Source organism: Manis pentadactyla, chromosome 15, assembly GCF_030020395.1.
Source record: "Manis pentadactyla isolate mManPen7 chromosome 15, mManPen7.hap1, whole genome shotgun sequence".
Lineage (NCBI taxonomy): Eukaryota > Metazoa > Chordata > Mammalia > Pholidota > Manidae > Manis > Manis pentadactyla.
In genome coordinates, this window is record NC_080033.1 from 35,198,300 (window position 1) to 35,222,357 (window position 24,058).

At 35.4% G+C, this 24,058-nt stretch overlaps 1 protein-coding gene across 1 annotated transcript in view; it reads left to right on the forward strand.

Annotated features, from left to right (window-relative positions):
* The window catches only part of LONP2 (lon peptidase 2, peroxisomal), a 124,800-nt gene that overhangs the window by 43,252 nt on the left and 57,490 nt on the right, over positions 1 to 24,058 (forward strand). The window contains exon 8 of the mRNA XM_036932533.2: positions 4,523 to 4,664. Within this exon, the coding sequence (XP_036788428.1) occupies positions 4,523 to 4,664 (142 nt within the window). The remainder of the gene's footprint in view (positions 1 to 4,522; positions 4,665 to 24,058) is intronic.

Genomic DNA, 24,058 nt, shown 5'->3' on the forward strand with positions numbered 1-24,058 from the left:
CATCCTTGGTAGAAAATTTGGAAAAAAAAATCCGCATGCTTTTCTACCATACAGATAATTACTTTTAACATTTTATTTCCTGCCAGATTTTTCATTGGGCAGTTTTTGCCTTTTTCCCTTAATAACAGAATTTTAACCCTATTCTTTTCACTTAACAAAAACTTTTATATTATCAATTATTTTAAAATATCACTTTAATAGTTTGTGTTACTGTCCATAAGAGCTCCTTAATTGAAAAGCATGAAAAATTGATTGGTAAAATGCCTGATTTTTCTCTACATACTTACTCCTGATACTGCTAGATGTTACAGGCAGTGACAGGCTGACCACCCTTTTGCATTATATTAGATTTGAAGATATCTAGGGATGGGCTAAATAGTAAAGTTGTTGAATACCATGAATATATAAATAGATGATATATATATTTATATATGATACATATACATAAGTTGATACTGTAATTCTCTGCATTTTCTTGAAGTGTAATCCAGACTATTTTTTGGACAATGAAAAATGGTAATCTTGGAACTTAAAATTTTGAACTATGTAGACTCTCTTGTTTTTGTGTATCTTACTAAAGTAGTCCTGTTGAACCAGTGAACTGTCTACATCAATTACAAGAAAAGTATGAATTCTTATATTTTTTAATCAATTTGTGTACTTCAATTTTAAGAGAAACTTCTATCTAGTCATGCATTCCGGCTGAATAATGAGGAACTGAAGTGATATGTTCTTTGGAAACTTTCCTGCATTATGTTGTGTTACTTTCTAGATGTTGTATTAGGAGGAAGAAACAGAAAAGAATATATTTTGCCCTCAAAAAAGTTAATTTGTGAAAGAGTGCTAGTTTCATTTATTTCCTACCCCAGTAGTTTCTTAGGAGGATATTTTGTGATGCTACTTTGTTTTTAAGAAAAGAAAATGGTTGTGTTTCGTGATTTTGAAAAAACATTTTTATTTTGTATACTACCTTGTTCACCATCTCATTCATATTCCATAATTCAAGATATATTCTGTATCATCAGTAAGTGAATTGCATGCTACCATACCTTCTGGCAAAATATGAGCACATTATAGATATTTTCCATAGCTAATGGCCACTGTGTCTTCTTGATTTTGACCTCTAGACTAGTGGTGCACATTTGGGGGATGTCTCCTGTGGTTGAGAAACACTAGGGCATTACATGTTCTTGGTACTATGAAAAGACATTTATGAGTGTTGCTTCCATGAGACACAGATAGAAATCGGACTCAAATCCAGGTGTACTGATTTCTGCTTCTGTAGTTCTTCTAGGAAACCAGAAGCGGACTTACAGTAGCTGTTACTAATGACAATTACAGTTAACATGTTTTGAAAGCTTACTGTGTATTCAAGCACTGTGCTCTGTGTTTTGCCTATTGTGTTCTCTAATAATCATATAATCCATAAGGTTGGCACTGTTGTTATCCCCATTTTACAGATGAGGAAATTGAGACTTAGGTCAAGTAGTTTGTCCAAAGCAGTGTTCAAAGACTAGTATTACCTTAACTGCAGTGACTGATACTTCGGGTGCTGGCTTGGTTGATTAAGTGCCCTTAAGTAAATAGGAGAAATGAGCTGCTGTTTGGGGAACAATCTTACAGCTCTATATCCAGCATCTACTCTGTGATATGACCCAGTCTGTCATCAAAGTGCTCACCATCTTTTTAGAGGAAGCTATATACTTGGTACCTATGAATAAAAACTAGGTCATAAATTTGCATCAGATGAATTATAAGGTCAGTAAATGCCATAAATGTTGCATTATTGGAAGGATCACTTTGTAAAAGATGGTCAGGAAAAGTTTTTTAGAATTTCCGGTTTTATGAAGGCAGGAAGGCACCATATTAGCAAAGGTAAAACAGCATAAGGGCTGTTATGAGATATCGATTCTAGACAAACAAGAGCATAATGGCAGCAAGTCAGAATATGGGAGCTGGATTATAAAGAGCCTTGAATTCTAGACAAAGGAGTTTGGACCTTATTCTCAGGTTCTGGGAAGCAATGGAAAGTTTAGGAGGAGCTGTTGATAAACAATGAGTAGTGTCTAGATTTCCCAATACCTTCCTTGAATATTATTTTCTTTCCATGACTAGGTCTAGAAGCGTCAGTACCTGCTCTGGAACTCTACCTATTAAAAATAGTAAGGAAAGGAAAAATTAATGCAGCAAGAAATAACCCTTAGAGGCTTTGAGGTTTTTTGTTTTTTTTAAAAATTATCTTACTCATTCACAGAATGCAGGCAAATCAGTAAGTTCTCCAGAGAAATAATTTCAGAGAATGTATTAATTTTGAATCTTGTCCTTCCTATATCTCATTCTGAAATCTTGAATGTGCTAACTCCTTATCATAACAGGGCAATGTTTATTGTATCTGGTTCCAGTGCCTTGGTCACCCGCCCTGGATGAAAGGCATTCCCACGGTATTTTTCAGGCTTTCTTGCCTTTTCAAAGGTCACTCTATTTATTCTGTCCTACTTTATACCAGTCATCTGGCAGAACTGAGGCCTGCTAGCACTGTGAACTGGCTTTGTGCAGATTCTGAGGTAACTGCTTCTGTTCCACTTATCACTGATGACTTTCTTCTAGGCAGTCACCCTTTTGTCTTTCATAACCACATTTGCTTTGCGTATGCTGTTGGGCAGCAAATTTAGGCAGCAAATTAAAATTAGTAAATTGCTGCTTAAAATAAAGTTGTTTGCTTTGTAAAAATAGCACTTTTACAGTTTGACAAATATTTGTTTTTATTTCATGCCACACTCAACATCTCTCATAATTATATAGATGATTCTTATTCAAGTATGATAAAGCACCCTCTAACATTTTAATGCACAACAGAATATCTGGCTGAATTTGCTTATGCCAATTAGTGTATACAGGATGAAAACAGTTTTATTCAAAAGGCTAGAATTAATGGAATCCTCTTACTACACCCCAGATCCTCTTACTACAGTCAAAATCAAATTATTGACTCTGAAAATAAGAGTTTGGAATCTTTCTTCCTGCTGCCTTCCTGCCTCCCTGCCTTCATTTCTCCCTCCCTCCCTTCTTTCTTTCCTGTCTGCATTTTGAGTGGCCCTTTGAAACAATTCTAATTTCCTTTATGAAGATGATGATAATGTTTTAAGCCAATCTGGGGCAGCCATTTAGTATATAATAGGTGGTTGTGTTGGGGGGTGAGAGGGTGCAAGGTAGGTGCTCTGAAAAACTAGGAAAAGCATGAGAATTAAGTTCATAAGTTCCTTTGGACATTCCAGAATCTTGAAAAGTAAGAATCAAATGACATAAGGGGTAACTGTCTGAAATACATAAAGATCTCATATAACTCAATACCAAATAAACAGTCTGATTAAAAAATAGAGTACCTGAATAGACATTTTTCCAAAGAAGAAATGCAGATGGCCAACAGGGACATGAAAAGATGTCAATATCACTAATCATCAGGGAAATGCAAATCAAAGCCACAGTGAGATACCACCCCACACCTTTTAGAGTGACCACTATCCAAAAGACATGAAATAACAAGTGTTGGTGAGAATGTGGAGAAAAGGGAACCCTCCTGCACTGTTGGTGGGAATATAAATTGGTGCAAGGGCAACCACTACAGAAAACAGTATGTAGGTACCTCAATAAACTAAAAATAGAAATACCAAATGACCCAATAATTCCACTTCCAGGTATTTACATGAAGAAATTATCACTAATTCAGAAAGATATGTTCACTTCTACATTTATTGAAGCATTATTTACAATAGCCAAGATATGGAAGCAACCCAAGTGTCCATCAATAGATAAATAGATAAAGATGTGGTACATATATACAATGTACTCAGCCATAAAAAAGAATGAAATCTTGCTATTTATGACGACACAGATAAATGACACAGTATGTTAAGTGAAATAAGTTAAAGACAAATACTATATAATTTCACTTATATAATCTGAAAAAATAAGCAGAATTAGAGTTATAAAAACAAAGAACAAACTAGTGGTTGCCATAGGGGAGGAGAATGGAGGGTGGTTGAAGTAAATGAAAGGAGTAAAGAGGTACAAACTTTCAGTTATGAAATAAATCCCAGAGATGAAAGTAATAAGTATACCATAGGGAATATAATCAATAATACTGTAATATCTCTTCCTGGTGACACTTATTGTCAGACATTTCACAATGTATATAATTTTCATTATGTTGTTCACCTGAAACTAATACACTGTATATCAACTATATTTCAATTTTATTTTTAAAAAACTTGACTTAATGTAAAAGTTTATAATTTTATGTAAAGGCAAAATTTAGATACAGTTCTTCCAATATCATGGTTAACTTACAGCCAGAATAGAAAATGAGATAAGAATTGAATCTAATAACTCCTTGATGTACCATGTATAGTACCTCTCTGCTGTGTTACTGTGATAACTAAATGATTTTTTCGCACCCCTGATTTCTAAGTGGTACTGCTCTTGTCTCCTGACACCTTGTAAATTTGCTGCTTACTTTCTGTAGGCGCACCTATGTTGGCAGTATGCCTGGACGTATAATCAATGGCTTGAAGACAGTTGGGGTTAACAATCCAGTGTTCCTATTGGATGAGGTTGACAAACTAGGAAAAAGTCTACAAGGTGATCCTGCAGCAGCTCTGCTTGAGGTAATATTTAGAAAATTCCCTGTCTATAATCATACTTGAAGAGTATAGATGAAGACAGATAGTCATATGAAGTAGCATGTACATTGATGTGGGTTTAGTCATGGGAAAAAGTTTGATACAGACTAAAATATGAAGCAATTTAAAATTTAAATTGAAATGTCTTAGAGATTTATTTTTCTAGTAATTCCCCTCATTTCTTTTTGTTGTTGTTGTTGTTGTCAGAGTTATATGCATGTTTATTGTTTAGAGACAAGTAATTCTGTAAAATCATTTTTAAAAAACAGCAAGAAAGTCTCCTCCCTGGGGTTCCCTATTTCTTGTTCTTCACTTTGACCTCTTTAACTTTTAGTTGAGTAGTTCTTTGTCAAAATTGCTCCTTCTTGAATTTATGGTTTTTGGCATTATCTATTGATTCCCCACTATAGAAGATGAGAATTTTGCTTGCTTTCTTCCCTCTGCCCCTACTGTATCATTTTTATACCCCTAATCTCCCAACATAAATTTTGTCCTGATTTGAAGTCATTATTGAATATTTACCTTATTATTATATAAGTGCTTTTCACAGATGAGCCATATGGTCAACTGTGATTACTTCTCTTTTCCTGTCTTCCTTTTTGTTTTTCTGAACATGTTTTTAAAAATCTTTTTAGAGTTAATAATTGTCTTGTTTCTTTTGTTTACTTTCAGTTGTCCAGTTCTCCTTTTAAGACTTGAAGATACTGGGTGTTCTGTCAGTTTTATTTTTTTTAAGCCTCTGATCTGAACTAGCAGTTTTCCGTATCTGGTACATAGCTGTCTTCCTAGACTGTCCTTTCACCTCCCACCGTGTTAGGTTTCCTGTTTCTTGTATTCTGTATCTTCCTTTTTCTTGGTTTATTCTCATTATCTTGATTGCTGGGTGGTAAATGTTTTTCAGCTTGGCATATCTGAAAATTCATTTCCCTCATATTTGACTGGTAGTTTGACTGGGTGTAGAATTCTAGTTGGAAATGATATTCCTGCAAAATTTTGAAGACATGTTCCCATTGTTTTCCATTTTCTAGTGTTGCTGTTGATAAGACTCAAGCCATTCTGGTCCTGTCTTTTATGACTTGTTTTACTCTTTGAAAACTTTTAGGATATTCTCTTTATCCCAGTGTTCTGAAATTGTATAGTGATCTGCCTTGGCATGGGTCTCTTTCTTTTCCATTTTTGTTGATGATTTTGAAGATTATTTGAATTGGAAAATCCTGTCCTTTGTTTCTGTAAAGTTTTCTTGAATTCCTTTCATGATTTCCTCTCCTTCATTTTTTTTTTTTTTTTTTTGGTATTCCTATTGATTGGATGTTAGATCTGTATTTTTTTTTATCTTTTTTCTCTTATTACTTATCTTTAATTTTTTGCTCTACTTTCTGTGAAATCTTCCTCAGCTTTATTTTTTAATCCTCCTATGAGTTTATAATTTCAAAGAACTTTTATTTTTAACTTCTCTGCATGTTCTTTTTATAGTGTCTGGCTCTTGTTATATAGTTGTACTATGTCCTCTTATCAGAAAGATACTAAAAGATTGTATTTTCCTCCTCTTATTCTGAGCTGCTTTTATCTGTTTGTTATATATTTTTACTGGTCTCCTTTTACTCTAGAGTCTTTATTAGATTTCTGGTAATTTTTGTTTGCATGTTCACTATTTAGTAGTGAGGAACAAAGAAACCGACTGGGAGCTGTGAGCATATTATTGACTTTCACAGTGGGGTCATATGACTGGGCTGTTTGGTTGAGGAACCAACCTCCTGTATCATTAACTTTAGGTCTTTCTTTTGAGACTCATCAGATTTCTCAGAGAATGCTCTACAAGTCTCTTGCCTGGGAATGAAGGCCCTGACTGCCAGCATTCTGGGACCCAGGCAGGGGAAGAAGCGTGGGGGAGGGGAGTGTCATGGCACTCAGCACCCTGGATGTATGCATTCCCTTGAAGTGTTGTTTTCAGTACAGTACATACTCTGCTTAGCTCTGCTCAGTGTCACCTGTGCAGGCAACTGTTTTATGTGTTTAAGAAAATAAACCTCCAGAATTTTGCTAGAATTGGGGAAGGGATCTGGGACCTGACGGCTTCATAAATTACTTTAGCCAGTCCTAATTTTACCATCTCTGCTCCTCCATTTGCCATGGCTTAAATAAAATATTAATATTCAAATTGATTTATAAAATCAAGGGAAAACTTGTTTTATAAAAGTTTCTCTTTTTCTTGTTTAATTCCTTGCTTTGGATTCCCTCTGGCTTCCTGTTTCTTTTCTGTCTGTGTATTCTTATAACAGGACAGCCTGGGACATGGGTTTTATAAGCAGGGAGACTGTACATTACATTCTGGTTTGCTTGGGACAGTCTTGCTTTATTCCTGATTATTAGTTGCATTCTCATTATTAGTTGCATTCTCTTTTAATCTCAAAAGCGGGTCTTGTTTGAACAATAAAAAGTACAGTTAACCTACTTAAAAGCCCCAGAGATTGGAGGTAAGAGTTTGATTTGGTTTGGTTTGCTTGTTTTTATCATAAGACAATTTTCTTCTGACTCAATTACTGCTTTATCAGTACTATAAGCAATAAAATAACCTCTTCTAAGATTTTAGTGGTTTGTCAGATAATAACTTTAGACTTTCAGTTAATTTTACATTGGGGCATGTTGCAGATAATCTGACAGACTCTCCCATTAGACACTTACACTTACCCTGTAAAAAAGCGTTTCAGAGTAATTCCCTGACACTTAGGTTTCTCAGCAGACTGGGAGTCCTGAAACAAGTCCACCAAAGACAGCTTTGCAAGTAGTAGGAGGTGGTTAAGCCCCCTATATGTCTGTTTGTTTGTTACATAGTATATTTTAGGTCTTGTACCTAGTGCTTCATAGTGATTCAGCAATATTTGTTGATTGAATTTATCTTTGAGCTAGCATAATGATACTTTCTTGTCTGATGTAGAATTTGGTAATCACTTTTTTGATAATTGATTTATTAATATTCTAAAATAAAAAAGTATGAAAGCTTCAAATGATACCTCAAAGTAAGTGTCACATTGGCCACATACTTATCACTACAGTTTAGTTACATATAACATCAGTTCCTTATAGACTTGGTGTTGTAGAATAAAGCAAGATATATATATGGAAGAACTAAGTATCTTGGCACTTAACTCCCTTCTCCTTCCTACCTGTCCAAATCTTCAGAAACAACTTCTTATACCTCATAGGTTGTTGAAACTATTACATAGAATATATGTAAAAATGCTCTGTAAACTGCAAAGATAGATGTTATTTTAATTTAATATCCACTGATACTTCTTATGTGTCCATTTTGAAAGCAACTAGCTTTTTCTATCACTGGTAGACCTACTTGAATGAAAAGAAAAACAAATTCAATTCCTCAATACCTTTTATTGAAAGTAGAATATTACTGACAGTCTGGAGTATCCAGGAATACAGGTTTTTATCTTTCCACATAGAAAACCTACTTAAAAAAAAAATGACATCTAGGAGATCAATTCAAGATGGCAGTGTGAGAGGTGAGAGAGAGACAACTCCTCCCAAACCACATATAAAAACCACATATAGTACAAATATATAGTTAATACAACTAATCCTAAAACAGCAACAGGAAAGAAAGCTGTACCAGACTGAATACACCTGGAGAACAGAGTAGACCTCACGAAACAGGGTAACGTACCAAAGCCTTGATCTGGCGGGACCCAAGCCCTTCCCCCACCCCAACTCACCGGCGGGAGGAAGAGAAACGGAGTGGGGAGGGGGTGGAAGCCTAGGACTGTTGAACACCCAGCCTGGACATCTGCATTGGAGCACAAACCTACATTGCATGGTGCTCTGGAGAATAGTGGGGTTGGAAAGCTAAGACAGGCGGAGTACTTCAGAGACTGAGCTTCCAGCCATTTGTGGATGACAGGGATCCACATTTGGCCCCTCTGGGACAAAGGAAAGGCAAGTAGTCTGAGAGGCTTCCTAGCAGCGACAGGGCTGCTGAAAAGGTTGGGTTTTCAAGGAGATTGCTGCGCGGGAGAATGGGTAGGTAGACGAGGTTGTCTGGACAAGGGTTGTCAAAGGCCCAGCAGGTTGGGACCTTTGAGGAACTTAAGGCACTCCATCCGCCTAGCTGGCTACTCAGCTCCAAGGCCCCCACTGTGATATGCAGCCTGCTGTGCCTTCCCCCCGGCCTGCTGGCACCGGCTCATGAACCGGCAGTCACTGTACTGGTGTCAGGCCAGCCAGAGGGAGGCCCTGCCTACAACAGCTAAAGATGCAAAGCACAGAGGCTTACACCTGTGTGCTCAGCCCCCTGGCTCTGATACTGGAGACAGGCACTGCAGCCGGGAATCAGGAAACAGATCTTTCCTCCCACAAGGCACCAATGCCACTCCCCTGCAACCCCCAACCTCACTCCAGGGACTGAACAGCTCCAGAGACTAGAGCTTCTGGGCACAATAGGGTGCCAGATAGAAATATGAAATGACAAAGGAACCTGGTTCAGACCAAAATCTCACAAACCTGAGAATAAGGGCCAAACTAAACTGAACTCACCAATCTTCCTGAGGGTTCAAAATAAAAATCATTAAAATGCTCATGGAGGTACAGAAAAATATTCAAGAACTCAGGAACAAATTTAAGACAGAGATTCAATCATTAAGAAATTCCATATATGAAATGCAACTTACAATGGAGGGATTTAAAAGCAGATTAGATGTAGTAGAAGAGACGGTAAATGGAATTGAAATTAGAGAAGAGGAATACAAAGAAGCTGAGGCATAGAGAGAAAAAAGGATCTCTAAGAATGAAAGAATATTAAGAGAACTGTGTGACCAATCCAAATGGAACAATATTCGCATTTTAGGGGTACCAGAAGAAGAGAGAGAAAGAGGGATAGAAAGTGTCTTTGAAGAAATAATTGCTGAAAACTTCCCCAGTCTGGGGAAGGAAATAGTCTCTCAGACCATGGAGACCCACAGATCTCCCAACATAAGGGACCAAAGGAGAACACCAAGACATATACTAATTAAATGGCAAAGATCAAAGACAAGGACAGAGTATTAAAAGCAGCCAGAGAGAGAAAAAAAGATCACAAACAAAGGAAAACACATCACGCTATCATCAGATTTGTCAACAGAAACAGGCAAGAAGGGAGTGGCATGATATATTTAATGGAATGAAATAGAAGGGCCTCAAACCAAGAATACTACACCCAGCAAGGTTATCATTCAAGTTTGAAGAAGGGATTGAACAATTTTCAGATAAGCAAAAGCTGAGAGAATTTACCTCCCACAAACCCCCTCTACAGTGCATTTTGGAGGGACTGCTATAGATGGAAGTATTCCTAAAGCTAAATAGCTGTCACCAGGGAAAATAAAACCACAGCAAAGTAGAACAATTAATTACTAAGCAGATGCAAAATCAAATCAACAACCCCCAAAGTCAATCAAGGGATAGGCAAAGAGTACAGAATATGATACCTAACATAAAAAATGGAGGAGAAAGAAAAATGAGGGGGAAAAAAGAACTGTTAGGTTTTGTTTGTAATAGCATACTAAGTGAGTTAAATTAGACTGTTAGATAGTAAGGGAATTACACTTGAACCTTTGGTAAACACTAATCTAAAGCCTGCAATGACAATAAGCACATACCTAGCGATAATCACCCTAAATGTAAATGGTCTGAATGCACCAATAAAAAGACACAGAGTCACTTAATGGATAAAAAACAAGACCCATCTATATGCTGCCTACAAGAGACTCACTTCAAACCCACAGACATACTCAGACTGAAAGTAAAGGAATGGAAGAAGATATTTCATGCAACTAATAGGGAGAAAAACGCAGGAGTTGCAGTACTTGTATCAGACAAAATAGACTTCGATACAAAGAAGTGACAAGAGACAAAGAAGGACATTACATAAAGATAAAGGGGTCAGTCCAACTAAAGGATATAACTATTATAAATATCTGTGCACCCAACACAGGATCACCTACATATGTGAAACAAATACTAACATAATTGAAGGGGCAAATAGAGTGCAGTGCAATCATTTTAGGAGACTTCAACACACCACTTAATCCAAAGGACAGATCAACCAGACAGATAATAAGTAAAGAGACAGGGGCACTAAACAACGTATTAGAACAGATAGACCTAACAGACATCTACAGAACACTCCATCAAAAACAACAGGATACACATTCTTCGCAAGTGCACATGGAAAATTTTCTAGAATAGATCATATACTAGGCCACAAAAAGAGCCTCAGTAAATTTAAAAAGATAGAAATTGTACCAAACAGCTTCTCAGATCACAAAGGTATGAAACTAGAAATAAATTACACAAAGAAAATGAAAAAGCCCACAAACACATGGAGGCTTAATAGCTTGCTCCTAAATAATCAGTGGATCAATGACCAAATAAAAACAGAGATCAAGCAATACATGGAGACAAATGACAACAATAATTCAACACCGCAAAACCTATGGGACGCAGTGAAGGCCATGCATGCTAAGAGGAAAGTAAATTGCAATATAGGCCTACCTTAGGAAAGAAGAACAATCCCAAATGAACAGTATAAACTCACAATTAATGAAACTAGAAAAGGAAGAATAAGGCCCAAAGTCAGTAGAAGGAGGGACATAATAAAGATCAGAGCATAAATAAATAAAATCAAGAAGAATAAAACAATAAAAAGGATCAATGAAAACAGGAGCTGATTCTTTGAGAAAATAAACGAAATAGATAAATCCCTAGCCAGACTTACCAGGAAAAAAAGAGAGTCTGCCCACATAAACAGAATCAGAAATGAGAAAGGAAAAATCACTACAGACACCACAGAAATACAAATAATTATTAGAGAATACTATGAAAAATTATATGCTAATAGATAACCTAGAAGAAATGGACAACTTTCTAGAAAAATACAACCTTCCAAGATGGACACAGAAAGAAACAGAAAATCTGAACAGACCAATTACCAGCAATGAAATAGAATTGGTAATAAAAAAAACTACCTAAGAACAAAACACCTGGACCAGATGGCTTCACCGCTGAATTTTATCAGACATTCAGTGAAGACCTAATACCCATCCTCCTTAAAGTTTTCCAAAAAGTAGAAGAGGGAATACTTCCAAACTCATTCAATGAGGCCAGTATCACTCTAATGCCAAACAAGGCAAAGACACCACAAAAAAAAGAAAATTACAAACCAATACCCATGATGATCATAGATGCAAAAATACTCAACAAAATATTAGCAAACCAAATTCAAAAATAACATCAAAAGATCATCCATCATGATCAAGTGGGATTCATCCCAGGGATGCAAGGATGGTACAACATTCATAAATCCATCAACATTATCCACCACATCAACAAACAAAAGGACAAAAACTGCATGATTGTCTCCATAGATGCTGAAAAAGCATTTGACAAAATTCAACATCTTTTCATGATAAAAACTCTCAACAAAATGGATATAGAGGGCAAGTACCTCAACATAATAAAGGCCACATAAGACAAACCCACAGCCAACATTATACTTAGCATCAAGAAGCTGAAAGTCTTTTCCATCCAAGACAAGGATGCCCACTCTCCCCACTTTTATTCACCATAGCTCTGGAGGTCCTAGCCATGGCAATCAGACAACACAAAGAATAAAAGGTATCCAGATTGGCAAGGAAGAAGTTAAACTGCCCCTGTTTGCAGATGACATGATGATGTACATAAAAACCCTGAAGAATCCAATTCAGAACTACTAGATCTAATATCTGAATTCAGCAAAGTTGCAGGATACAAAATTAATACACAGAAATCTGTTGCATTCCTATACACTAACAATGAACAAGCAGAAAGAGAAATCAGAAAAAATTCCATTCACAATTGCATCAAAAAGAATAAAATGCCTAGGAATAAACCTAACAAAGGACGTGAAAGACCTATACATTGAAAACTACAAGACACTCGTGAGAGAAATTAAAGAAGATACCAATAAATGGAAATACATCCTGTGCTCATGGATAGGAAGGCTTAATATTGTAAAAATGGCCATCCTGCCTAAAGCAATCTACAGGTTCGATGCAATCCCTATCAAAATACCAACAGCATTCTTCAACAAACTAGAGCAAATAGTTCTAAAATTCATATGGAACCACAAAAGACCCTGAATAGTCAAAGCAATCCTGAGAAGGAAGAATAAAGGTGGGAGTATTATGCTCACCAACTTCAAGTTCTACTACAAAGCCACAGTAATCAAGACAATGTAGTACTTGCATAAGAACAAAGCCATAGGCCAATGGAACAGACTAGAGAGCCCAGATATAAAACCAGCCATATATGGTCAATTAGTATACGATAAAGGAGCCATGGATGTACAGTGGGGAAATGACAGCCTCTTCAACAGCTGGTGTTGGCAACAGCTGGACAGCTACATGCAAGACAATGGTCAATTAGTATACGATAAAGGAGCCATGGATGTACAGTGGGGAAATGACAGCCTCTTCAACAGCTGGTGTTGGCAACAGCTGGACAGCTACATGCAAGACAATGAAACTGGATTATTGTTTAACTCCACACACAAAAGTAAACTCAAAATGGATCAAAGACCTGAATGTAAGTCATGAAACCATAAAACTCTTAGAAGAAAACAGGCAAAAATCTCTTGAATATAAACATGAGCAACTTTTTCCTGAACACAACTCCTCAGGCAAGGGTAACAAAATCAAGAATGAACAAATGTGACTACATCATGCTAAAAAGCTTCTCTACAGCAAAGGACACCATCAGCAGAACAAAAAGGCATCCTATAGTATGGAAGAATATATCTGTAAATGAAATACCCGACAAAGGGTTAAAATCCAAAATATATAAAGAACTCAAATGTCTCAGCACCCAAAAAGCAAATAACCCTATTAAAAAATGGGCAGAGGATATGAATGGACACTTCTCCAAAGAAGAAATTCAGAAGGCCAACAGGCATATGAAAAGATGCTCCACATCGCTAATTATCAGGGAAATGCAAATTAAAACCACAATGAGATATCTCCTCACGCCAATTAGAATGGCCAACAAAGAAAAGAATAGGAACAACAAATATTGGCGAGGATACGGAGAAAGGGGAACCCTCCTACACTGCTTGTGGGAATGTAAACTAGTTCAATCATTGTGGAAAGCAGTATGGAGATTCCTCAAAAAACCAAAAATAGAAATGTCATTTGACCCAGGAACTCCACTCCTAGGAATTTACCCTAAGAATACAGTTTCACAGTTTCAAAAAGACATATGCACCCCTATGTTTATCACAGCACTATTTACAATAGCCAAGATATGGAAGCAACCTAAGTGTCCTTCAGTAGATAGATAAAAAAGAGGTGGTACGTATACACAATGGAATATTATGCAAACCTAAGTGTCCATCAGTAGATGAATGGATAAAGAAGATGTAGTATGTATATGGAATGGAATGTTATGCAGCCATAAGAAAACAAATCCTACTATTTGCAACAACATGGATGGAGCTAGAGGGTATTATGTTCAGTGAAATAAGCCAGGCGGAGAAAGATAAGTATCAAATGATTTCACTTATCTGTGGAGCATTTGAACAAAGCAAAAACTGAGGGAACAAAACAGCAGCAGACTCACAGAACCCAAGAATGGACTCACAGTTGCCAAAGGGAAAAGGACTGGGTGTGAGGGTGGTGGAAAGGGAGGGAGAAGGGGAATAAGGGGCATTACCATTCACACACATAATGTAGGGGTGGGGTCATGGGGAAGGCAGTATAGCATGGAGAAGACATGTAGTCACTCCATAGCATCTTACTACACTGATGGACAGTGACTGTAATGGAATATGTGGTGGAGACTTGACAGTGTTGCTCATGTAACTGTATATTAATGATACCAAAAAAAAAAGCTAGAATTATCAAACACACACACACAAAAATGACAGCTAGATCTCATTTGTAGAATATACTTGTATAAGGTTATTTTATCAGTAATTTATATTAAGAGAATATATAGCAGATTTAAGAGCATAGTAGGTAGGGAGTGGTTACTCGGAATAAATTCAAAAATAAAGTTGTTCTGCCTACAAATTCTTCTTGCCTTCATATATAGTCGTGAAGCATATGCTTTTTGCCATGAACTTCCATGGAATTATTGCTTATATATGATAAATACTAGAATGTGTTTCTAGTTACTGTTCTCAACAAAGGAATACTTACTCAAATTTAGATACCCTCTTTTGAAAATTTGTTGTGAGAATATAAAAATAGATCTAGCTAATTGATAAGTGTTCAGACAGTGGGCAGTAGAGTTCAGACAAGTCTGTTGAGTAGTATTTAAATATTAGATACAAGGAAAGTCCTATTTAATCAGTAGACTCAAAAGAAAATTACACAATTCTTATTGGGTTGATTTTATCATATATATAATTTGTGCAAGATTCAGACTTTGTTAAATAAAAGTACATTTCTGAAATATACTTTTGTGTGAATGGGCAAATAAAATGCATAGATACTTTATGAATTTTCCATATAGGTAGCTGTATTTACAATTTTAAATAATATGTAGTATCCCCAAAGTAGAGAAGTCACTAGTCTAGACATAATAAATGTCTTCTTTTAAAACTGAACTTCTTAATTAGAAGTAGATCCAGTTAGTAATTAATCAAGTAGGATAATTACTACTTACATACAACAGACATACAGTCTTCTAATCTAAGCTATAAAAATATTGTCAAAGAATGTCAAAGGAGAGGGGCTTAGGAAACATCTAATCCTTTTATAAATGAAAAACTTGAGGTCCAGGATATCACATTATGTGCTGTATTTACAGTATAAATTCTGAAGCTCTTGCAGAGGAAAAGATGCCTTATATACTAATCTTATGAGAGAAGTGTAGATGAAGACACATGGCCATTTTTCCCCTTTATTTTTCTATTTTTCCCTTCTTTTTCTCTCTACTATCTCTAATTAGGGGGAAGACTACAACTGAATGATCAGACTAAGCAAAATTAGGGAAATGAGGACCTTCCAGTTATTAATTCTTGATGGTAGCAACCCTGTTGTGAGTGCCCAAGGCCTACTTGGAAATACATAATAATGTCTTAATGTTTTTGTTAGCCTTTTGCTTTTCTTTTTATACCCTACTCCCATTTTTTTGTTGTCTTTTTCTTATTAGCCACCTATCCCCCTGACCCCCACATATGCATAAGCTGCCACCTGATTTTCCACTGCCCTGCAGTCCTTAGCTGAATTCTCAATCAAAATTGTTTCTCATTTCTACTCTTTATTTATTCTCATTGAACTCTTATTACTAGAGTTAGGTCGTGATTGGATTGTGTGATTAAATTTACATGAAAATCTTGGAATGAGTTGGGTGAATTATTTATGAATTTGTGACTAGATTATCTCATAGGTTTACTTTTCCTCTCCCGAGGGATAAGGGCAGGGAAAAAGAAAGGGGGCCTTATGATTAGCATGTATAATGTGGGGTGGGGGCATAGGGAGGAATGTGCAACACAGAGAAGACAAGTAGTGAGTCTACAGCATCTTACTTTTCCTCTCCTACCATCCTCAGGGATGCTATATCAGGAGATGATTGGACAAACTTGTGGCCCAAATCCTGGCCCTTGCCATCTTTTTTGTTTTTCAAAGAACCCAACACTGGATTCAGTAGTAAAATAAGAAAAGGGGGGAAAAAGCCACCTGAGAAAAGTATAGACAATAAATTTTAAGTTGAGAAAAAAATAAGTTGAAAAAAAAAATAAGTTGAGAAACAGTAATTTAACTAATAAATTAAGAAATAATGAGTTGGGTTTAATCTCTGAATTTCAGGTTTTCATGAACAAACACTTTACAAACTATACTTTCCATTTGGGGAAATGTTTTACCAGTATTTAAAAGGTTATACTTATTTTTCACATGAAGAACAGATAATATTTACAAAATTATAGAGGAACCTCCTTTATATTGATTATTCCCCTTTGCCAAAAATTAGTGAAAAAATTTGAATGTTCTGTAAAATGTATGCTCAGCTTTGGCAGTTTAATTCACAAGTGGAGGTCAGAGTGAGATGTAAGCTGATTGTCATTGATTAAAACAAATCAGCTCACCCTTTAAAAAAATTATTTGAATATATTTTATTGATTTATTTAATAGCATTAGTGAGATATAATTGACATAGTAAAGTGAGTATATTTTAAATGTACAATTTGATTAATTGTGACATGTGTATAAATCTTGAAGCCATAAGCAGAGTCAAATAAAAAAAATAGAATTTCTACTTCTAAAATGAAAAATTCACTAAAGGGGATCAGCAATAGATTTGAATTGGCAGAAGAATCAGTGAATTTGAATACAGATTGATAGAGATCATATAGTCTGAAGAACCAATTTAAAAAAATGAAAATGAACAGATCATCAGGGAAATGTGAGACATTATTAAGTAGAACAATATATGTATAATAGGACAGCAGAGGAGATGGGAGCAGAAAAAGATTTCAAAGAAGTAATGGATGAAAACTTCCCATATTTGCTGAAAAACATAAACATACACATCTAAGAAGCTCAGTGAATTTAATGTAGGATAAGCACAAAGAAACCCATAGATACATAACATAGTGAAAAAAAACTTTGAAAGAAGCAAGAGAAAAACAGTTGGTGTATCCATTCACATTTTGATGGACATTTGGGTTTTTCAGGATTTTGGCTATTACAGGTAGAGCTGCTATAAATTATGAATACTTACATACAAGTTTTTGTATGGACATGTACTTTTATTTCTCTTTGATAAATACCTAAGACTGGATGGCTTGGTCAGATGGGAGGTGTATGTTTTAACTTTTTAAGAAACTGCCGAATGGTTTTCCAAAATGGTCTTACCATTTTGCATTTCTGCTAGTAGTGTACAAGAGTTCCAGTTGCTCCACATCTTTGCCAATATGATATGTGGAAGTTTTTGTAACTTCAGTCATTCTGGTGGGTGTGTTGTATTGTCTCATTCTGGCTCCAGTTTGCATTTTCCTAGTGATAAATGAGGTGCTGAGCATCTTTGCATGTGGATTATTTGCCATCCTGTATCTCTTTTGGTGGAATATCTAATTCTTTTTCCTTTTAATTGAGTTAAAAGAATTCCTTATGTATTCTAGATAGATTTCCTTTGTCAGATACATATTTTTCAGATATTTTCTCCACATAGTTTACTGAGTCTTTTGAAGGGGCAAAGTGTTTTTTTGTCTTTACAAAGTTCAATTTGTTTGTTTTTTTGAAAATGCTTTTTGTTATAATTAAGAAATCTTTACCTAAACCAAAGCCACACAGATTTTCTCCTATTTTTTTTTCTGGAAATTTTACATTTATTAGATCTAACATTTGGATCTATTATCTATGCTGAATTATTATTTATATATAATATGTGTTAAGGGCCAGATTTCCTGTTGATTGTTCTAATGCAATTTATTGAAAAAATTGTCTTTTGCCCATTAAACTGCCAAAGACACCTATGTCAAATATTAGTTGATAGATTTTGTGGGTGTGTTTTATATTTCTGAAGTCTGTGTTTATTCTAGTTCCATGCTGAGTGATTACTATTGCTTTATAATAGGTCTTGTAATTATGTTAGTTCTTGGTCCAACTTCACTTAACTTTTCCAAAATTTTTTTGTCTAGGTTCATTACATTTCCATATAAATTTTAGAATCATCTTGTCAGTTGCTGCAAAACAGTCTGCTGGGATTCTGCTGAGATTTTAATTGGTGTTTTGTTCTAATCTGTAAATCATCCGGGAAAAATTATCTTCTTAAAAATATATCTTCTCATCCATAAACCCATATATCTCTCCATTTTTTTAGGTCTGCCTTTCTTTCTCAGCAGTGTTTTATTACTTTCAGCATACAGCTCTTGTACTTTGTCACATTTATCCCAAATTAATTTCATTTCTTGATGTTGTTTTTTAGTTCAGTTTCTGATTGTTGCTAGAAAAAGTACAATTTATATTTTGTGCAGTGATTTTGTATCCTTCAACTTGTTTAACTCATTTATTAATTCAGTTACTTTCTCATTCTGCCTTTTTGTTTGTCCCTTTCTCTTATGTTAAGGCTTTCCTCCAATCTTTGATGATTCTTGATTGCTCCTTTATATATATAATGTGTGATATTAAGATTATTGAAATTCTTGTGTGCACACGTTTGATGCCTTGTCTGAACTCTACTGCCTACCAACATTTTATCATTTAGCTAGATCTGTCTGTTTTTATATTCTCACAACAAATTTTCCAAAGAGGAAGTTTGTAATAGTCAAAAGGCATCTGCATTTTACTTCCTGGTTACTTCACTTGATTTTTTAAATATTATGTATCTTTATGAGAAACTGTTTTCAATTTTTTATGTTATTTTTTGTTTTTAATTAATAGCCTTTTTTAAAAACAGTTTTAGATTTAGAACACAATTAAGTGGAGAACCCCAGTAGTCCCATTGTAACATGTCATCTTTCTTTCCCCAGTTTCCCCTTTTATTAATATCGACATTAGTGGGGTATACTTGTTACAACTTATGAACCAATACTAATATATTATTTTAACTAAAGTTCATAGTTTATATAAGGGCTCACTTTTTGTTGTACATTCTGTGGATTTTGTTAAATGTATAACAGTAGGTGTCCACTATTACAGGAGCATACAGAACAGTGTCATCACCCTACAGGTCCCATGTGGTCCACTTGTTCATTCTTCCCTCTCCCCAAGCCCTCAACAATCACTGATCTTTTCTATTGTCTCCATAGTTTTGCCTTTTCCATGTCATGTAGTTGGAATCATACAGTGTATAACCTTTACAGATTGACGTCTTTTAATTAGTTATAGGCATTAAAGATTCTTCCATGTCTTTTTATGGGTTGCTAGTTCATTTCTTTTTATCACTGAATAGTATTCCATTGTATGGATGTACCACAGTTTATCCAGTTACCTATTGAAGGACATCTTAGTTCTAGGTTTTGGCAATTACAAATAAATCTACTATAAATATTTGTGTGCAGGTTTTTGTGTGGATATAAGATTTCATTTCAGCTCACTTGGATAATACTAGGGAGTACAGTTGCTGGATCACAAGGTAAGAGCATGTTTAGTTTTGTAAGAACTATCAAACCATCTTTCAAAGTGGCTGTACCATTTTGCATTCCCACCAGCAATAAAATGACAGTTCCTGTTGCTTCACATCCTCACCAGCATTTAGTGTATGTACTGTTCTGGATTTTCCATTCTCATAGGTTTGTAGTAGTATCCCATTGTTTTGTGTTCTTTTTTTGTAAAGATATTTCCTGCCTTTATTTTTTTAATAACAGACATTGAGATAATTCACAGACATAAGATTCACCCCTTAAATGTGCAATTCTGTGTTTTTTAGTATATTCACAAGTTGTGCAGCCATCATCTAATTTTGGCACATTGTCATTGCCCATGTACATTAGTTTTTGTGTCATGTCTAAGAAGCCATTGCCTGATCTAGGTTATGATAAATTACTGCTATATTTTCTTCTAAGAGTTTTATAGTCTTAGTTCTTATATTTAGGTCTACGATCCATTTTTAGTTAATGATTGTTTAGTGTGGTGTGAGATGTAGAGATCCAGCTTCATTCTTTTGCAGGTAGATAACGAGTTGTCTAAAGCAGCATTTGTTGAAAGCTCTTCTTTTTCCCTGGAATGGTGTTACTACCCTGGTTGAAATTGACTATAAATGTAAGGTGTAAGGTTGAAGGCACTGGGGGAAGGGGGGAGCACGTCAGACGCTGATGACGTGCCAAAATCCCCGGCTGCTGCCCCCTCCCAACCTGAAAAATGTGCCTTAGGCCAGCCAATCCTCGCGCCCCTGTAAATCTAAGCTCTGCCTCCCCCTACCTTTAAAAACTCCCTGCCTGTCTACTTTCGCGCGACTTCCCCAGCCTCCATTTCCATAGACTGGGGAACATCACCTGGGGGCATTAAAATAAACTACCTGGCCCTTTGTTGCCTCTCTTCGCCTGCTTATTTCAGCTGAAATTTATCTTACATAAGGGTTTACTTATTTCCTTCCAACTGTATTCCATTGATCTATATTTCTGTCCTTAATGCCAGTACCACACAGTCTTGATCACTGTAATTGTGTAGAAACTTTGGGAATCAGGAAGTGTGAATCCACCAAATTCTTTTTCAAGATTGTTTAGCCATTTTGTGTCTTTGTTGACCTTTTTCTAGTTTTGCCTATTATTGAATATATGGATATAAATATAAATTACATATAAATATAGATTATTAATGTCCATATATATGTATACATATATATTATGTATAGACATCTAGATATATACATGTAAGGAGATTTTTTTATAAGAAATCAGCTCATATAGTTGTGGAGACTGGGAAGTCCAAAATCTGCAGTGTGGACCATCAGGCTTGAGACCCAGAATAGCTAATGGTGCAGATGAAATCCAAAGACAGTTTGCTGGAGAATTTTCTCTTGCTCAAGGAGGCTAGTATCTTTGTTGTAGTCGACCTTCAGCTGATTGTATGAGGTCCACTCACATTGCGAAAGGCAATCTATTTTACCAAAGTTTCACCAATTTAAATGTTAATTTTAACCAAAAACATTTTCCAGGTTGACTGTTTTACTCTTCTTAGGCTATACTTTCATGTGTCTTCATATGTCTCATAGTTTTTGTTGAAAATGAACATAAAAGGTATAATTATATTTAAATAATGTAATAAGATCCCACCCACTCCCCAAGGATTTGTTGGTTGTGGTGTTGCTATTTGGGTGTTTAGTGATTCTCCTGGGGTCTTTCTGTAAAGTCTGTATTCTTTAGTGGTCAGCTCATAATTAGACAGAGATTTCCCTAAGTGCCTGACTCAGTAGTTCCACTGTTGGCCAAAGGGCTCTTTGTGTGTGTATGGAGGCATGCCTTTAATGCTCAGCCTTCATTTCCTGCTTTTACATAGCCTCAGTGTCTACCTGGAGTGAGCTTTTAGGTCCTTCTCAGATCTTTCCTGGTTATGATGGTAGTTCTGTTTGTTTGCATGACTCTCTAGATTCCCAGGAATATTTCAGAGCTTTTTAAAGGCCCCCATGAATATCTCATTCTCCAGTTTTTCCTTTTAAGTTTTTTGACCATTCTTTCATTAGTCCCAACTGGTATCACTGCCTGAGGCAACTGCAGTATTGTAAACAGTTGCTATTGGTCGTTTTTAACACATGCCCAGGTTGAAAGTGTTCACACAGAATGATCTCTGAGTCAGGTAAAATAAAGATAAATCCTGAGAATGGAGCTTTTCCATAGAACTATCAGACAGATAAAATAGTGACAGTTCTCTGGGGATGGGACTTTTGAGGAGCTCTAGACCTATTTTGCCCCCTACAGTGGTTGCCAGGCTTCTGATTTTCAGGGCTACTGTGATCGTGAGGCTATTGGCTTTCAAGGCTACCATGAACTTGGGTGAAGAGGATTGGTAGTAAAGCAAGTTAAAACACCACAAAGTTTGCCACATTTACTGAGATTCAGCTGTTCTTCTTGAATAAACACTCTTCAGATTGTTGCAAGTTAATTTCTAGAATTCTGAAAAAGTTGATTTTGATAGTAGCGTTCTCATTGCTTTTATGGAGGAGCAGACTTTCCGGATTTCTTACTCTGCCATTCTAGAAGTGCTTCCTAATACATTCAGTTTTAATTCTATGCTTAAATGATTTTATTGCTTCTAATCCTTTTATTTTGATTTATCTGTTCAGATGGAATATATCTTAAAGTTACTTATTTCAAGGATTTGTTTATGGATACGTTTTGAGGCCTTTTATATTTGCTAAGGTATCTTTGTATCTGTACCAGTAAACTCCATATATTTTGTTCACATATCCCATCAGCAAAATGTTTTGAAGACATATCATAAATATATATGTAATAAGGATATATTAGTCTGCTGTGGCTGCCATAACAAAATACCACAGACTGACTTTAAAAAAATTTATTTTCTCACAGTTCTGGAAGCTGGAAGTCCAAGATAAAGGTGTAGGCAAGTTTGGTTTCCTCCGAGGTCTCTCTCCTTGTCTTACAAATAGCTGCCTCCTTACTGTGTCCTACAGTGGTCTTTTCTCTGTACTCATGCATCCTTCATCTCTTTTTCTTCTTAGAAGGACACCAGTCATACTGGTTAGGGCCCCACCCTTATGACTTCATTTAGCCTTAATTACCTCCTTAAAGGTCCTATTTCCAAATGCAGTCACATTGAGGACATACAACTCAATCCATAGTAAAGGATATATATATATATATATATATATATATACATAACACATATGCTACTGTATACTTATATGTATACCACACAGAATAAATTTTAAAAGATAACTATTTTTAGTGAAAACAATGTTTTCTAATTAGATAATTGTTTTTATTTCATAATGTGGCTATCAAAGCTCATTCCAGAGATAAAAATATCAACTATCATTTTCTTGTTCATGTCTTTGCCTCTATTATCTTTTAATGATACTTTGCGGGAATCTTTTTAACACACTTGATTCATACATTTATAATCTATAAAAACACTTAGTCAGGCTCACGTGGACCTCTGTGCTATAATTACAGTGAAAGCAGACAAGTGAGGGCACCACAACCAGGCTTTTCATGTTATGGAATTTCCTCTTTCTCTTAGGATATCTCAATATATATGATGGGTGTTCCAAGTGAGGGCATTACATCCATTTTACATGTTAAATATTTAAAAAACTAATTTATTTCCTGTGTTTATATATAAAGATGAATATGTATATATATATATGTATATATACACACACACACACTAATGTTTTTTGCTTGTACTTTGATGGGTCGTTTCAAGCATTGCACTTTTATGACCACTGATCTAAATACAAAATACAAATGTAGTAACAGTTGGGTAATGGGTTCACATGTGTTTATTTTGTGATGCTTCATATCTTATGTATGTTTAATTCTGTATATTAAAGGTTTTTGAAATACTTTAAATCAGTTATAATTTTGATCTAAACTTTCACAGGCAGTCATTCTAATAACATTTTGTCATTTATTCACAACAGGAGTCCAGGGCTTTTCAGTCTGTAGTGTTGGGTCTTCTGGAATATTTTCCCAGTTATTTCTATAATTATGCCCTATTTTCCATTTGTTGAGACCTCATCTTTAGTTAACATCAACTAGCTATGAATTAGATATCTCTATTTTTTCCATATCTATCCCCTACATAGGTTTAATGTCTTTTCCTTCTATGTTGTGGACATTTTTCTCAAGTTTGTCTTTACTGCTGATATAATTTCTATAGCATTAATCTTCTGTGGCTTCCAGAATTGATTTTAGTTATTTTATTTTACTTTATTTATTTTTACATTTTTGTCAT